The sequence below is a fragment of the Archocentrus centrarchus genome (genome assembly GCF_007364275.1).
Source record: "Archocentrus centrarchus isolate MPI-CPG fArcCen1 chromosome 18 unlocalized genomic scaffold, fArcCen1 scaffold_23_ctg1, whole genome shotgun sequence".
NCBI lineage: Eukaryota > Metazoa > Chordata > Actinopteri > Cichliformes > Cichlidae > Archocentrus > Archocentrus centrarchus.
In genome coordinates, this window is record NW_022060145.1 from 5,038,330 (window position 1) to 5,052,029 (window position 13,700).

Genomic DNA, 13,700 nt, shown 5'->3' on the forward strand with positions numbered 1-13,700 from the left:
CTTCATACTTTATACTACCCAGTGGCTTGGGCTCTATCCTAATGAGAGCAACTACCATCAAGGTATTTACAGAGGATCTATGTTTGTTTGTCCATGCATATAAAATTGAGTCCTCCTAGGTTCACCAGGTGTGAGCGGGGACTCGGTTCTGTTGAATTTCTTGTATGGAATTTTTTTGCATCTTTGTTCGTGCTTTGCAGACTTGACCCTGTTTTTGCCCCTGATAATAGTTAACAATGGCCTCTGAAGTGAAACCCTCCACCACCGTACATACGTCTACCATACCTGACACAGTTTGTCTGCTTTTTGTCTGCTTTCTTTCTTTTTAGCCCCTGTCTAGCACCGTACCTCACACCTCTACTTTAGAGTGTGAGCTGTGTCTGTTTAATACATATGATTAAGCAGGGGTCTCTCTTCATGATCCTGTGCCCACATCCTCCTGCAAAGACAAAGCATTTTCATGTGCTAGAAATATGACAAGCACTATCACCCTATTTATCCTATTGAACGGGTTCATATTGAGCAGGAGAGACTAACTGAGCCTTTAGTTAAGGAGAAAAATAAAAGAGACAACAGAGATTATTGTCTGCCTTTTTCAAAGTAAGAGAAAGTAAGAGAGACGGAGCACAGGCTGGAGATAATGGGGGAAAAGGGGAGCAGACCAATGGGGAGAGAGAAGTGGGAGAAGTTTCTGAGCAGCGTCCATTCACCTATTCATAGCAAGCAGCCCCCACCACATCCCAACCACTCCAACTTTCTCTCTTGTGCTGCGCTCCTATTCTTCCCAGGCCGGAATGGTAACAGTAAATAGAAACAGTTCACTGTTGTGACAGGCATCATGGAAATGTCTTAGCACTAAAACTTCAGAGCTTTTATTTTTGACAATCAAGGTGACAGTCAGAAATAAAAATGACAGCCAAAAGAGAAACGAAAGAAAATGTGATAGCTACATTAAAGATCCAATACTGAGAAAAGCAAAATTGTAGAAGTAATCTTAAATAATACCAGACTACACGTGCAACGGCAGGAAATCAGTGAGAGGCCAGGAGTGCGCAGAAATTTTAGAGAAGCCGATCAACAAGAAGGCACTTTTAAAGTGATTTTAAATTGCTGTGACAGCTCATGTAACCTTTGCCCTTACACTGGACTCATGAGCGCATGAATATATATGAGAACAAAGGTTTAAATGAATCTGAGAATCTGTCACTGACACAGTTGGAACGGGGACTCTGTTAGGTAATAAGCTTTTTCTCCTAAGGCCTCTCTGCCCCGCACTGAAACAGTGGGCAGTACCCTCAGCTGACATGGCATAGTTACACACTGATAAATGTTTAACATATCTTACTTTAATCTTTACTGCTTTATCTTTGTTTGTTTTAGTCGCTGTGAATAATTGAGGTTTTCCTTCATTCAGGAACAAGTAGCAAAATGAACATTTGCGAGCAAAGTGTGCTGACTGCCCACCCGGGGGTAAAAGATCACTTGGATAATAAATCCTGCAGCTCTTCAACTGTTCTCTGACATTTATGCAAGCTCACAAGTACACAAGATGATAAAAAAAGAAACTGTTAGAGTCTGTTATTTAGTTAAAGGAGCCCATAAACATTCTTTTGGCTGGACACAGCGTGGCCTAGCTACACCAGCGCTGGTGCTGTTACACTCTGGCTCGCTGTGGTTGGTCCAATATCCAGCAGAGAGGGAAGACAGAGTAGCACAATGGAAAAAAAATAAATATGGGCCAGACAAATAAAAGATGATCTGTGAGTGGGAATTCCTGTCTTAATGCAGGCCTTTACCCTGTCATAACTCTGGTTGAGCCTGTCAGGAATGTCACTGACACAGACTCTGTTATCTGGGACTGATAACAGAACAAACAAATGTTGAAAAACAAACACGTATGTAATTGCGTCTTTGTGTGTGTGTGTGTCTCAACTTCTGCCCTCACATCAATGCATGTAAATGCAGACGGGCATGGAAAATCCTACAAATTATGCAGACTTTTCTTTGAAGAAATCATTATGAAACTGATATTTTATTCTGATTTTTTAGCTTGAAGCAATTGTTGATATGTTTGTTGTCATCAGAATATCACAAAAATAATTACAAAAAAAAAAAAGGTTTTAGCATGTTTTACATTAGGATCCACGTTTAAGGACACTCGGGTTGGTCTCGTTACTTTTAAGCCAATGAAAATGGGGATCGTGTATAATAATGTTTTTAATTTCCTAAACAGTTAATGCAGTGGTTTTGTTAAACCCCTTGAATTAAAGCTGAACGTCTACACTTCAATCGCATCTTGATTTTTTTTGGTTTAGAATCCATTGTGGTGCCGTACAGAGACCAAACTGCAAAAAAAAAAGGTGTCACTGCCTAAATACTACATTTTTCCTCACAGCTGTCTGTGTGTATTACATGATTCTTGAGATAAGGCAGTCTATTGTACTAGTCTATTGGCCAGTTTGCAAAGCAGGAGTACAAAGAACCATTATGAGAGGCTGTAATCAAATCCTATCCTTTTCAGGTCTTTCCCAATTCAGTAATTCCCTCCTTTCACTCGTCTTCAGAGCTCTTTCATGTCACCCAGCGTTTTACTCAACTCAGATGCACACCGGTTATTCAGGTAACGATATAAGTTAAACTAAAAAGCGAACAAATTTAATGGCAAAGTGCAGCGAAAGTCATACTTTGTGTTTCATTTCACATATGCTTTCATACTAATTGTAGAAGTATCTGAGGACAGCTGTCTGGCAATAAGTTTAGTTGTCTCTGCTGAGTTGTTAAGCAGCAGTTCAGAAAGACAGAGAGCATTTGCCGTTTCTTTTTATTGAGAGTGTGATTATAAAGCAGATTTTTGAATGGCACGTGTCTTTGCTGAAAAAACATAATCACCTTTTACATTTGCTTTGTCAAAAACAGTTCTTGCTGCGCAGCTGCTGCAGAAAGAACATTCAAAACTTGCACGTGCCCCTGAAACAAACACTTAGAAAATAAAAGATCACTTTTTTTTTTTTTGGCATTTTCTTTTTTATTCTTCACACAGGTAACAACTTTTAAACTTCTAAACCCAAATGTGCAGATGAAAGCCTTTAGGTTTTTGAGCAGAAAATTAAAAAAAAAAAAAAAAAATCTACATCACAGTAAATGATGACCCTGATTACATTTTTATTATTCATAAGATCCTTCTCCCTGTTGCCTCATTTAATCTGTGAGCTCTTAAATTGCTTAAAGCTATGTTTACCAGGTTGTTGCTACTCTTCTTCTTTTGGCGCTGCTTCCCTTTAAGGTTTGCCACAGAGGATCATCTGCCGCCGTCTCACCCTATCCCAGCATCCTCCTCTGTCATAGCAACCCTCTGCATGGTCTCCTTCACTACATCCATTCATTTTCTCTGTGGTATTCCTCTTTTCCCTCCTGCCTGACAGCTCCATGTTTTCCCAATATATTTCCTTTGCCCAGTATATCCACTATCACTCCTCTGCATATGTCAAAAGCATATATATATATATATACTGCTTTCATGGATTATTAAAAAAGTTTGTGTCAGTTTTAACCCTTTATCACCCAAGTATCATACAGAACGCCTGGGCTTATTATTTTTTTTTTTGTAATTTTGGCTGTAATAGAGTCAGAAATCATACTATGAGGCATTGCTTTTACCATCTTTTTTCAGGATAACCTCAGCTTTCAATATCTTGCACAGTTATTTTACATTACTGTGTTAAGACAACGTAACAACATTTTGAAGTGGGAAAAAAAAAGGAGACTTTGATTTTTCAGGATTTTAGTTAATCTGTTACTCCTTGTAATTCTCCCTGTAATAGAAACCTCTGGCAGCATAGGCTCCTTTCCTTTTACCTGTGCTTTCCCTGAGTTTATGAGTTGTAAGGGTTGATCATGGTAAATAACACTGAGAGGGTCGCTATTATTGAAGTGTTGCGCTGCAATTACGCAGCCTCGTGTGTGTGTGTGTGTGTGTGTGTGTGTGTGTGTGTGTGTGTGTGTGGGGGGGGGGGGGGGGGGGGGGGGGGGGCTGATGTGAGCTCTTTAAACGCTGCCGCTCGCTGCGCGCTGTCATGTCCTCTCCTGTGATTGGCTGAGAGCGGAGGGGGGCGCGCCTGGTTGCGTCATGAGAGAGAGGGATGAAAGCTTATGGGAGAGAGAGGGATCCTGACACGGGAGGCAGGCGCAGTAGCAGACTCCTACATCCGCCAGTTGGAGACGGACGGTGCCAGCTGCTAGCTACGTTAGCTGTAGTTAGCAACTAGCTTCAGAGCCCTAGCTTACTGACTGCACATGAGAGCCCTTGTGTGTGCGTGAGAGTGTGTGTGTCAAAGCTTTGAGCCCCCGCTCGGCCGTCCCAAAGTGACTCTGTGTGTTTGCGTGTACCTGTGCATGCGTGGTGCGAGTGTGTGTGTGTGTGTGTGCGTGCATGCGCACACAAACCCATATCTCTGCTCACTCTCTTCCTCCTCCAAGCAGCAAGCAGCAGCAGTGTGTCTGAAAGTCTGTGAGTGAGGATAGCACGCAAAGAGGCAGACGCACACTTATAAACACTCTCTGAGAGTCGACTGTTTACAGTTGGAGTCCAGTTACTCAGCAGCGGATTCACATCATTTTACTGACACCGACAAAACGCCAACATGTGAGTACTGTTGGATTAACGCGCGCGTGTGTGTGAGAGAGAAGTGGGTGTGGGTATGAATGAGTCTTGTGTGTATTTGTTGCATTTGACTAAAGATTGATCCAGAGTGACTGAATGGCACAGTGATTAAAGTCACTTGAGCGTGTCTTGCTGCCGACGTGGTGACGTACTGCAAGTGTGGTTAATACCACGGTTATAGCTGCACAGTTGTCACACAGGGACATTTGCAGCGTGTGCGTGTTCACCTGAAACAGGACATAAAGTACCGGCTCCGTTTACGTTTTAATCAGGAGCTTTCTTTTAGCTACACACAGTCATATAGCTGGTTTATAACTGACTCAAAACTGCGCACACAGACTTCAAACTTCAGGTTGTTTTCAGTGAACTGTTGCATTATAAGTAAGCAGTCATCCCTGCTAGTGTTGCATTTATACTATGAAGTAAAGTTGTAGAAGTCCTTCGGCAGACTGAAGAATTAAAAAAAGGACCATGCATCCTCCTAGCTCTGTACAAAGTTGAGAATAGTTATCTGTTTACATGCTGAAACTTGCAATTTGCATAATGTTTGTTTTCTTGTAAGCCACGCACAAACAGGAGCTTGCAACTTGGGTGTCTTTCCGAAGTGGATGATTTGACTCACTGATTCTGTAATGCAGAAATTTGTTCTCTGCTCATTGACCTTTGATCCCCTGGCTGTTTGTTCATCCTCAAAACAACCTTTAGTCTGCGTCACACAGTGGTACATGCCAAACAGAACAGCTGTCCCGTCCCAGAGCTCGGGGAGACCCAGCAGGAAGTTATTTGATTAGTCATGAGCAGAACATGCAGTACATCCTCTAGAAGGAAATGCATACGGAAAAAGGAAGCGTCTAAAAGTGACTGTAGTGGTCTTGTGTGTTTGGTGCACATGTGCCATTAGCTCATTCGCCTCGATGGTAGTTCTTGGAGCAGTAATGAGAGGGTAATGGAAAGACAATGATCTGGGGTTTTAAAGGAGCGCACGTGCTACCTAAATCTTTAAGAGCAAAGTTTGCAGTTTTAAATCTTCCTCCAAAAACTTTTGTCTTAAATGAAGACCCAGAGCTTCTCAGAAAGACAATTTCACACAATATTGTAGCAACACAGGGCTTGTTGAGTTGTTGTGAGTGCAATACTAAAGACTAAATATGATTTTAATGTGGGTGCTTTTTGAACCTGTTGCCTTACAGCAAGAAGGCCCTGGGTTTGGATCCTCTGGCCAGCTTGTGCCTTCTCTGTGTGGAGTTTGCATGTTCTCCCTGTGTTTGCGTGGCTTCTTTGCGGGTGCTCCGACTTTTCCTCCCACAGTCCAAAGATTTGCAATTCTAAATCAGGCTCACATTCACACCGATTCTCTGTCTGTCTGTGCGTTAGCTCTGTGGCAATCTGTCCAGGGTGTATCCCGCGTTTGGCCCTACCACAGCTGGGATAGGCTCCAATTCTCCCCACCCCTCCACCATTTTTAATAAGTGATCAAACATGGATTGATGGATATTTTTCATGTATCCTGAAAAAATGGAAACACTTGTGTATCAGCTCGTTGGGGTCCTGACCTGTTGTTGGGGTTCCCATGTAATTGCAAATGGAAAAAAACTGCATTATTCATACATTTGGGAAAAAATAGACTTTTTTTCCTTTTATTACTGCCAAATCATCATCCAGTTATTTGCAGTTAGCCAAGTCAGCAAAAAGCTCTATTAAACCTGCAATCAAAACCTGCTATTCTACAACTGACCTTCTCAAGGGTGTGACATAAAGATTATTCTGTGTACTAGGGTTTAATATTTTTCCCGAAAATGACATGAATCAAATCCCGGGAAATGACGAGCCATTTCCCGGGAATCCCGGGAAAAAAGTTTATTTATTTTTTTATTTTAATTAGGCCTTCTGTAGCCTGTGTCGGCCTTAACCTATTGTGATATTGTAGAGGTAGCTTTCCAGCTATGTCCTGTTATGCCCAGTAGGGGGCAACGTCGGCTTGATTAACGCAATAAAACCTACATCTCGGCATTTGAGTGCTCGAGCTATGCGGTGTTGTATCGTTCCTCAACACTCCCTTAACAAATATAATTTGAATATTCCTCCATTGTACATGGAATTATAACAAGCTATTTTACAACTGCTGGTGCAAAACAATACGGTTCATCTCCACAGCATTGATAAAGGCTCAGCCACGCTGTCGTGGCGACATCTGTTGCGCTATATCTCCACCAGTGGAACGCTGTAATAGTCACTGAAAAGTTAACTACGGTACTACACTATAATATGGCATAACACAGGGCCTTGAGTAACGCACTACGACTTGGTCATTGCCATTCTGGCAACAGCAAATTTATAACACCGTGTCTGAGGGTTAAAGTAGGTTCGCTGTGAATCGTCTTTTGAAAAACTGGCCGATCCTTATAGCCTAAAAAATATACATTTTACTCAACTCCATTTTAAAAGCGAAATATGTTAAAGCAATCTATTTCATGATAATTTCTTCACACATTAGGCCCGTATCCTAATTCATGATTGTTAGTAAGCGGCTGCAAACGAGGAAAAGAAACACTCGAAGTTAAACAGATATTTCTTTATTGTTCAGGGCAGGCATATTTTATAGGCTATATAATGCAATATAACAATATATAATAATATGAAATTATATAATACAAAATACCTTAGGGTAAACACATTGCCTACGATTTCAACAAATTAAAGAGGAAAAAAGTACAACTGTGTAATACCTCTATTAAAACGCTTGAGATGAAGGCTGAAGCCTTAAACGGAGGCTGAACGTGCCTGAAATGAAGAGTAATGCTTTTCGCATTAAACGAACCCTTCTCTCAATATTTCCTTAAATTTAACATTCTGAAGCTTTCTTTTCTTTCTGAAAGTCAAATCAACGCGCGCGACTTTTTTCCCGGTTTCCCGTCTAACGTTTCCCGGGAAACGGGAAATGGTTCTGATCGCATTTCCCGGGAATCCCGGATCCCGGGATTAAACCCTACTGTGTACTTAAGTTTTCAGTTGTGTTTTCCTTGAGCGCACGTGGACAGTCACCTGTTGTCTCTCTATGCGTGAGAAAGGACAGCTTCAGACAGCGTCTGAACCCGGTTCTCTTGCCGTTGTCTCGACTTTATGCATGAAAATAGGTATAGAAAGCTTTCACCAAACATTTCTTATGCAGGCTGGTGAGTCTAAATCAGGAATTTGCATGAAAAGGGACTTTTTAAATGGATAGTGTCCAGGCTGCTCCCACTACAGCACAAATACCTTTGGTGATGATAACACATACAAATCACAAATCTGTTTTTTTTTTTTCCTGAAAATAAGTTGAATGTCCTTAGAAGAGCATCTAAATCGATCAATGAAAGGAGCACGAATATATAAGAATTGTGTGAAAAATCATGGTTTTTCAGCACATCGTAGATCTTAATGGGGCAGCCTGTAGCAATGGGGGGGTGAACATCTTGTTGACTCAGCTGGTAAAGTGTGTGACGCTGAGTCAAGGTGAAAGTCAAAAGAAAAATGCAGTAGGTTCACATTCTGTAGCTAACAGTCCTTTCAGTGCACCACATGCTGTACATTGTTTTTAAATAGGTGCTAGTTACATTTTTTGACTTTGCTTTATGCAAATCAATATGTCTTTAAGCTAATCTGTGTTAGACTTCAGAGTTTAAATATCTTCTGAGTCGATAATTTAAAGAAGCCTCATCCAACATTAAAATAATTTCCAGGCCCACTTAAAGGATCAACTGCTTGCGAATTCAAACCCATGAACTAGATTTCCACAAGTTCAATAATCTAACCTTTATGGCACCCCCAAACCCACTCTTTAGTCAAGTCACAAAACCACTTGGTCTACAGAGTCAGCTTTGGTAAGCCTGCGCCCGTGTGAAGCTCGTGTTGCTGGCAATAATTCTCAGTGTTTCCTTGTAAATGGTTTTGTGTCGAAGAGCCCGGATATGTTTTGTCCCAGTTTATGCAAACAGAGCAGTCACTTCTGCCTATCAGGTCAGAGGCAGGTAGGGCAGAGAGGGAGGCTGCCGAGGTGGAAGAAGACAGGAGGGAAGGGAGTGTGGCTGAATGCACATCCATTTTCCATTTGACGTTCGCTCTCTCTCCCCACTGCATCTGATGAAGAATGACTTTTTCAGGAATCGGTTAGATCGAAGTGAATCTACTTTGCTTTGTGTTACGTCTGCGGGGAAAGGTGTGTGTGTGTGTGTGTGTGTGAGTGTGAGAGAGAGAGAGAGAGAGAGAAAATGCTCTGTTAAAACTTGGTCCGCTCAGACCTCTGTCTCATGTCACATGTTGAGACGACTGATTGCAGGCAGTGAAACTGGTTTTTTTTCAGGTGTATGTCCACAACAGCCTGCGGTGGATTTATTACCTCGCGCACAGATAGGTGGAGGGAGGTAATGTTTTCTGTCGTGTTGGTCTGTCTGTCTGTTAGCAGCATCACTCCGAAAATTATGAACAGATTTCGATTTAAATTCCCGGAGTAAATTCCCTGGTTCAGGGAACACTTGATTAAATTTTGAGGGTTAGCCGGATGCCTTTCTAGCTTATATTAAGTGGGTACGTATGTGTTCACACAGCACATAATGCTTTGTATAAAATATATATTACATTCTTAGAGAAGTATACAGAGTAAGTAACTATTGCTGCTTCTTTACATCAGTAAGCTACACTTTTACTGGATATCAGATTAACTCCATTATTGGCTCATTATGAGTAGAGTTAATTCAATTCAATGACAAATTCATTATCCAAGATTACTGATGCACCATGTGACAGAGAGAAACCACTGGATTCCATTTAACATAGTGATAAATAAAGATATTGTACCACAATGTCTCTAGTTTTAATTACGAAGTGCACCAATGAATGTCTAATATGTCAGGAGGTAAACTCAAAGTGACAGATGAAGCTCTGTCCAGTGTTTATCCTTTCTAATGCAGCGTTGGCGAGGGGGGAATTTGGCTCCACTGCTACTTTGTTAAAAAAACAAAAAAAAAAACAAACAAACAAATAAAACAAACTTACATTTGTGTTATCACTTTAATTAGAACTTATACGCTGGGCCACCTTTAATGGTACACAATATATTCAAGCATAAACAACCTACTTTAAGCCTCATCATGAACCAGTATACATAATTGGGGTACCTCCCAAAGTCTGACTAGCATAGGCCCATATGCTCCAAAATCAGTGTCCTCCTCAGTCATGCTGCTGCTCTGTTTTATAGGGTCACTGACATTTTCCCTCCTCATCTTTTCTATTTATTTCACTAGTTTTAGGGTCAGAGGTTGCACAGGTAGTCCATCTCCTCCAGGATGGCACATCAATGCGTGCCACTGCCAGAAGGTTTGCTGTGTCTCCCAGCCAGAGGTGGCAAAAGTACAGACATTCTGTACTTAAATAGAAGTACAAATACTTGTGTTAAGAAATACTTTGGTAAAAGTTGAAGTACTTTAATATCAAGTAAAAGTGAAAAAGTACAGGCTCTAAAATGTACTCAAAGTAAGAAAGTAAAAGTAGATGTCTGGAGGATGTTTCTACCAGCTATATTAATATAATAATATAAAATAATATTGCTATGTTATTCCAGTCTAAATTTGAATCCCAATGAATGCACTCAGCTTGCATCTGTAAAGTAGGACACAAGCTGTGAAAGGGAATTTAAAAAAAAGCTACATTTTCTGTCGCACGCATAGTAGAGGGTGACTGTGCCTCCACCTAACACAAACATGAGTTTACTCAGGGGTTACAGTGGGATTCAGCAGGTGGGGGGACCCTAAGATCAGCTGTAGTGGCTCCGTGTGGGGAGAAGAATCACAGCTTTCTATTGTGAGCTCCAGTAAATTTGATTGGTGTGCAGGCTGTGATCAGCTGACCTGCTGCTGCTGCTGCTCTGAGGTTTACTGCTCTGTGTGGGTGAACTGAACTCACAAAGATGTAACCCAGTATTTCACAGCTATCTGAGCTGATCTCCATCCCCTACACTGACAGCATACTGTTTATACTGTCTTTACACTGACAACATACAGGTTGTATAAATGCTGAATTCACTGAATGAATCTCAGCATCAACAGCTTTGATTCAAACTCATCTCTGCTCCACTTCATGTGACCAAACTCTGACCTCTCTCCAACATAGTGCTTTACTGTGAATACAGTGCACCAAAGTGACCTGTTGTGTTTTCATCCAATCTTCGAATTACACAAAGTCAGCATACCTCAGTTTGTTTTGCAGTCCTTACCTTTAAATCTAACCTCTCTGCTTCCTCTCCTGTTGTCTTTCATACATCTTCATCTCTGAGTGAAGTTATCGCTCACTCTTTGCTCTCCCTGGAAATACAGCAGCTCTCTTTATTTTCACTTCTCTTCAGTAGCGCTAGCTAAGATGCTGAAGTACCACAACTTACGGACATCAGGACTAAGTCCGGCCCACTGTAACCCCTGATTATAGCGCTATAAATGATGCATAAATGATCTGGTTTTGCCTCTTTAATCTCTTTGTATGCGGAAAACCCCGGTGATGGAGGATACGCCAGTACGACTGTCCCTTGTGTGTTATTGTTCCTCCATTTAGGCTCAGATCGGTTTAATGTTTGAAGGCGCAGTGACCGTAAATAAAATCTTCCCTCAGATGTTAAACCTAAAGTAACGAGCCTGGTTTGAAAATGTAAGGAGTAGAAAGTACAGATATTTGTGTAAAAATGTATGGAGTAAAAGTAAAAAGTCAAAAAATAAATACTCAAGTAAAGTGCAGATACCTGAAAATTCTGCTTAAGTACAGTAAAGAAGTATTTGTACTTTGTTACTTCCCACCTCTGCTTCCAGCACAGTCTCAAGAGCATGGAGGAGAGTCCAGGAGACAGGTAGTTGAGCTGGACAGGGCTGTATCCGGTCTTCAAGTGATGACATAGAATTCCATTTCCGGGTCCAAACTCTCCTGTGTTCAATACTCAGCAATGCTGTGTCCCTCGTTGTTTTGACCGATCCGAATGTAATAGTGAACAGTCACTGGGCTGCCATTGCTGTCCATTTATGGGCATCTGGACCCAGAAGTGACGTCGGACTTAAAGGCCGGATAAGGTCCTTTAGCTCATCAGCAGGACCAGTATCTGCTCCTTTGTGCAAAGAGGAACAGGATGATCACTGCCAGAGCTACAAAATGACCTCCAGCAGGCCACTGGTGTGAATGTCTCTGACCAAACAATCAGAAACACTTCATGAGGGTGGCCTGTGGGCCCAACATCCTCTAGTGGGACCTTTGCTCACTGCCCAGGATCGTAGAGCCTCATTAGCATTTACCATAGAATACCAGAATTGGTCCTCCGCTGGGCACACTGTGCTTTTCACAGAGGAGAGCAGGTTCACCCTGAGCACATGTGACAAGGGTCTGGAGAAGCTGTGGACAACGTTATGCTGCCTGTAACATCATTCAGTGTGACTGATTCGGTGGATGGTCAATGATGGTCCGGGGAGGCACATCCATGGAGGGATGCACAGACCTCTAGAAGCCATTATCAGAATCAGAATCAGAATCAGAAGGTTTTTATTGCCATATGGGTGAACAGGTTCACAGCATTAGGAAATTGCTGCGGTACTTCGTGCTTACAGAAAAAAACAAATAAGTATAAAAAAAAGAAAATTAGATATGCAAGAGTATGCAGGCAGTTCCTGGAGGATGAAGGAATTGATGCCATTGACTGCCCCCAAGCTCGGCTGACCTAAATCCAATAGAGCACTACTGGGACATGATGTTTTGGTCCATATAATGCTGCCAGGTTGCACCTCAGACTGTCCAGGAGCTCAGTGATGTCCTGGTCCAGATCTTGGAGGAGATCCCTCAGGACACCAGCCGTCGTCTCATTAGGAGGATGGTCCGAGGTTGTCAGGCATGCATACAAGCACGTGGGGGCCACACAAACACATTGAATTGTTGCAATGAGATTTCATCAAAACGGACTAGCCTGCTGCATCATTTTTTTGCTCTGATTGTCAGGGTGTCTTTGAATTCAGCCCTCTGTAGGTTGATCATAGGTTGAACAGCCTTTCATTCCTAACACATTACCCAGTGCACATCATTATATATATCCAGCATGATTTTTTTTCCACATTGAGATCTGATGTGTTTTCAATGTGTTCCTTTCATTTTTTTTGAGCAGCGCATTTATCGCAAAGTGTTTGGATAAGAAAATATTTTCTATTTTCATATTTTCAAACACTAATATTTACTATTTATTTAGGAGCTGCAGAAGGAACCGCATGTACACACCTGCCCGCTTCGGCAGCTGCACATGTATGCACTTGCACACGTCCTTTCCCATCACAACTAGGCTCTTAATTTGTGGGAAAATCTGAACACTGTGTCAGTTAGCGAAAAAACTCTGAGTTTTGTGTCCATAACAGTCAGTTAATGTCACCGAACTCCCGTTCACTCTTAGCCAGTCCAGTCACGTTCAGCATGTCTTTTCTTGTAGCGATCACCCTGAATGCTGTAGGCACTAAAAGGTAGACTGTTTGTTATTGTGCAATTGCTGGCATATAGCTAGGTCTGTGTGTTTGCCCTTTGATTACCTAAACAGGGCAAAGTTGAAACTAGTTATGTGTGTCTGTGTATCACAACATCACGGACAAAACGGAGCAGAACTTTGATCTCCAGGAAGTTAATGTATGAACCAGAAATCATGGTGATGCTTTTGAGCTACCCAGCATGCACAGGTTATGCTCAGTAGTCTGTAACTTTTCACAGAGGACAGGATGACGCATGTGGCAGTGTTTTTTTTGTTTTTTTGTTTTTTTTCTGTGTTTTCAGATATAAAGGTTTAAGACACTTCTGGTTATTGACGACGATCGCTCAGAGACAGTTGTGCTTGTGGTTTTTTTGCTCCTGTAATTGGTGACAGGAAGACACAGAGAGAGTTGGAGGCTTTCAACAGAGAGAAAGGAGGTCAGGGAGTACATCTGGCATGAAGCTGTCATTCCTTTTGGGCTTTCCAACTGTAATTTTTTTGAGTACTTGTGTATGGTCGGGATTGGGTTAG

The 13,700-nt window shown here is 41.8% G+C and overlaps 1 protein-coding gene across 1 annotated transcript in view; it reads left to right on the forward strand.

The window, feature by feature from the left end:
- Nucleotides 1-4,186: 4,186 nt before the first annotated feature.
- pcxb (pyruvate carboxylase b) overlaps nucleotides 4,187-13,700 on the forward strand; it is a 309,723-nt gene continuing 300,209 nt past the window's right edge. Inside the window, exon 1 of the mRNA XM_030722659.1 lies at nucleotides 4,187-4,642. Within this exon, the coding sequence (XP_030578519.1) occupies nucleotides 4,641-4,642 (2 nt within the window). The 5' untranslated portion in view covers nucleotides 4,187-4,640. The remainder of the gene's footprint in view (nucleotides 4,643-13,700) is intronic.